Raw genomic sequence first — 4044 nt, 5'->3', positions numbered from 1 at the left:
GTTTCTATCGAAACTATTTCGATTATTAGTTTTTTGCGGCCTATGGAATTCTGCAAAACCATTTATTACTACCACAAATATTCCGCACAGAAGATGCTCTGTTTCGTTGTCAGGTTAACCATATTCCGCTGATTTTTCACCATCCAAAACATTTTATGGCTGATATTTTCGTGGCTTGTAAAACTATTGTGGGCCGCTCAGATTGTTTAGTTTTAATTAAAATTCGTATTGTCATTATTCGCTCGTTAATATACTAATAATCATTTAAATGGGGTTCCAATCAACGGTTCACAGATACACACAGTACAATCCAAAGGTTACATATAATATAAGGGTGGATGCAGATAAGAACCACATATCAACGCACTGTTTCCAAAAATCAACCCAACTGCGGATGTCACATTGGGCTAGCATACTTTCGGGGGTAAGACTTTCACGCACTCTCACTACAATAATTCCCAACTGCTTCTGGCCACCAGCTCATGGAAACCCATCCCCTGAGCGGAGGAAAGCATACTTACCTGGCGTAGAGGTTAACCGTGATCACGAAGGCGGTTCCTCCGGAGTGAGGCTTGGCCATTGCACCTCGGCTGAGTTGACCTCTGCGATTATTCCTAATGTGAATAACTCGTGCGTGTAATTTTTGGTAGCCGGGAATGGCGTTCGCGCCGTCCCGACATTTGCAATAAATTTTAATATTATTTTAAATAATTTTATAACACCCATTCTAATATGTTTGACTTGAGTCCGACGGAGTTCCCCACACATTTGCGATGGCTTTACGTGTCGTCCGTTAACTTTGTGCCAAATTGTATGATCGCATCTGTCCATCTTAAGAGTCGAAGGGCGAAATGTAGGAGGTCCCCAGACTTTGGGGATCGGGTGAAGAAGTGGGATTCTCTGACAACAGGAAGATGTCGTGAAGCTCAATAAAACCTCATTGGTCTCCGTGGAGGCCCCATTTGAAATCCAGATGCTATCTTAAGAGACCCATTTTTAAATACAAAGGGCGGAGGGCGGGTCTGCATTGCATAACGTTTCAACAAGGACATCATTCTGTCAAGCCTTTTTCTAGGCTGTTCCAGTTTGAAGTCCTGGTTGGTAGTTGGATTGGAGTTAGTAGAGCTAGCTGAACAACAGGCTAATGGCATCTTACGGTGGTCGCAAAAGATAGCTTTCCAAGATGGAAGCGATTAGCCTGTTGTTCAGCCAGTCGTGTCCGCTCAGGGGATGGGTATCCATGAGAAGGCAGCCAGAAGCAGTTGGGAGGTCTAAGTAGAAATGCCGGAAATAATTGACCCTCGAAAGTATGTTGCTTTCGATTAGGAAGTTCCTATTTTTTCAAATTTTTGGATCCTTGCATATATATGGAAAACAGGGCCACTTTTACTTGGTTTTCGAAAGTTTATTAGACTTTTTGCACACCTTACTAGCTAGGTATCAGACACTCTAAAAACATCCGCTCAATGGGTAGATCGTTCCGTGGTCGTTTTCCGGATTTCGCAATCGAAGCCGCACACACAACGACGACGCTCAGAACTTGAAGTACTTGGTGTAGTAGTCGTTGAAGAAGGCGTAGTCGAAGTGGCCGTAGTTGGAGTAGCTCTTGTACTTGTAGTAGGGCTCCATGGTGTCGGCGTGGTAGATGGACACGTCCTTGAAGTACATGTTGGGCACGAAGAACTCGTACTCGTCGATCTCGCGGTCGAAGGGGTAGCCGAAGGGCAGGCTGTCCACGTAGCGGGCTCCGGATCCGATGCCGCAGGAGTAGGTGTAGTCGAAGGTGGAGAACTGCTCGTGGGCGGGGGCCACGTACGGCACCACCATGAAGAACATCTGCATGGGCATGCCCTTCTGCCAGCCCATGGGCAGGACGAGGCGGTCGGGGAATCCGCAGTGGGGCTCGCTGATGTCCAGGGGGAAGTCGTACTTGCCGTCGAAGGCCATCATGGTGTAGTAGTAGAGCTCGGTGTAGGTGGTGCGGTCCTTGACGGTCCAGTAGAACTCGCTGGACTTGCGGGTGATCATGTTGGTGCCGGCCTTCAGCTCGTAGTAGAACTCGTCGATCTCCATGAAGTTCATGCGGTTCTCGGCCAGGGAAATGACCTTGCCGAACTCGTCGAACTTGGGACCCAGGAAGGCGCGGATGACCACCTTCTCGACCTTCTCGGACTCGATGGTGTAGGTGTAGGTGAAGGGCTTGTGGTTGAGGCGCATCTGACGGGCGAACAGCGACATGTCCCACACAAACTTGCCGTCCTGGAAGATCATCTTGTCGTTGAGCATGTTGGTCACATCGAAGTCAACCAGGTCGAAGTAGGTGGTCAGGTCGCTGACCTCCACGTGCTTCATGGTCACGCCGGGCATCAGGAGCTGCTCCTTGGTGTACTTGGGCAGGTAGTGCATGAACTGGAAGTACACCTGGGCGATGGACTTGTAGAACATGTAGTACATGGGGTCGCGCATCATGGTCTCGAAGTTGAGCATCACGTTGGGGTACACGTCCATCTGGTGGTAGTCGGCGTCAGCGAAGTACATGTGGGCGAGCATGTACCAGAACTGGTAGAACATCTTGTCCATGGCGTCCACGTTGCCCTGCAGCATGTTGCCGATGAACTCGATGGCCTCGGGCTTGCGCAGATCGATGGTGTGGCCATCGGCGGTCTTGTAGTAGCCCATCTCGACGATGTTGTGGATGCGCTTCAGGAAGCCGGTGATCTTGTCCAGCATGTCGTAGTTGGCGTAGGTCTCCATCTCGTAGTAGTTCTTGCGGAAGCTGTAGCCGATGCCGTTGTAGTAGATCATCTGGGGGTCGTAGCCCATCTCGATCTGGTGGTACCAGGAGAACTCGGGGATCTCGCCGAATCCGTGCGACAGGCGCTCCATGTAGTACCTGCTGAGCAGCTGGTGCACGTTGTAGAGCCACCACTCGCCGCGACGGTCGTTCTTGAGGTCGAAGGTGTTGCCGTCCAGGAAGAAGGAGTAGTCCATGTTCAGGTAGTACCAGTAGGCGTTCCAGCCCAGATCCTCGGTGAAGTAGGACAGCTTGGACTCCTTGTTGTAGAGGTTCAGGTCGCGGGTGTAGTCCACGGGCATGTAGAACTTCTTCACGTCCTTCATCATCGACAGCCACTTGGACTCCTGGTTGAACTCGTAGATGTTCTCGCGCAGGATGAACTTGTCCTCGGTGTACCAGTGCTCGCCCAGACCCATCAGCTTCCACCACTGCCAGGTCTTGAAGTCCTTCATGTAGGTGTAGTCGCTGGACCGGTACATGGTTGTGTAGTCGTTTCCGTGGGTCTTGTAGTACACATCCATGTACTCCTTCTCGTACATGGTCATCTTCATCCACATCTCGTAGTCGAACTTCTCCGCCTCGAACACAAACTTGCTGTTGAAGAAGAACTGCGGGAAGATCTCGTAGATCGAGGGCAGCATCAGACCGTGGAAGTCGTTGCGGTGGATCACGGCCATGGTCAGGGCGTAGACGAACATTCCCTCATTCACGTGCATGCGGGCCCAGGCCACGTTGGCGGCGAAGGTCTCCCAGTCCTTGGCGTAGTAGAAGAAGTTGAACAGACCACGGGCCTGCTTGGCGTGGGACATGACCAGGGCGCCGAAGAACTCGCCCTTGGGCAGCAGGGCGTGGGCCTTGTAGGCCTCGAAGAACTTCTTCATGTACATGTCGTAGTGCTGGAAGGGATCACAATGATCAGTTATTAGGGAGAGGAAACACTTCACCCAGTGCTAATCCACTCACAGTGTAGTAGGACTCCTCAAAGTAGAATTTCTCGCCCTGCTTGATGTGGTCCTCGAACATGAGCGGATCCTCCACGCGGTAGACGATCTCGAAGAGGAACTTCTGCTTCATCAGGAAGGCCTTGTCGGCGATCTTGACCTCGTGGGTCTGGTGGAAGCTGGCAGCGGCGGCCAGGCCCAGGCAGGCCAGCAATGCGATGGCGATCTTCATGTTGGCGGACTCCTGCAACTCTACACTTGACACTCAACTGCTCCGGATCAGATGCACCCAGTGGATCCAATGCC

The 4044-nt window shown here is 51.4% G+C and overlaps 1 protein-coding gene and 1 non-coding gene across 2 annotated transcripts; one reads left to right on the top strand and one right to left on the bottom strand.

Annotated features, from left to right (window-relative positions):
- Positions 1 to 513: 513 nt before the first annotated feature.
- On the top strand, positions 514 to 678 carry LOC117135345. The gene has a single exon (XR_004458999.1). It is a non-coding gene; the product is annotated as a U1 spliceosomal RNA (small nuclear RNA).
- Positions 679 to 1384: 706 nt separating this feature from the next.
- Positions 1385 to 4044, bottom strand: LOC117148456 (larval serum protein 1 beta chain). Its single transcript, XM_033315831.1, has 2 exons — positions 3761 to 4044; positions 1385 to 3693 (listed from the first exon to the last, which is right to left on the bottom strand). Exons 1-2 carry the CDS (start codon positions 3968 to 3970, stop codon positions 1534 to 1536), a joined length of 2370 nt encoding a protein of 789 aa, XP_033171722.1. The 5' UTR covers positions 3971 to 4044; the 3' UTR covers positions 1385 to 1533.

Source organism: Drosophila mauritiana, chromosome 2L (genome assembly GCF_004382145.1).
Source record: "Drosophila mauritiana strain mau12 chromosome 2L, ASM438214v1, whole genome shotgun sequence".
Classification (NCBI taxonomy): domain Eukaryota; kingdom Metazoa; phylum Arthropoda; class Insecta; order Diptera; family Drosophilidae; genus Drosophila; species Drosophila mauritiana.
The sequence above is the reverse complement of the archived record's forward strand: the minus strand, read 5'-3'. Positions and strand labels throughout refer to the sequence as shown.

Excerpts from the sequence above, each read along its gene's own strand:
- LOC117148456 (XM_033315831.1), bottom strand. The coding sequence starts at position 3,970 with ATGAAGATCGCCATCGCATTGCTGGCCTGCCTGGGCCTGGCCGCCGCT. Across the intron at positions 3,694-3,760 it reads TTGAGGAGTCCTACTACACT|CACTACGACATGTACATGAA; the intron begins GTGAGTGGATTA and ends GATCCCTTCCAG.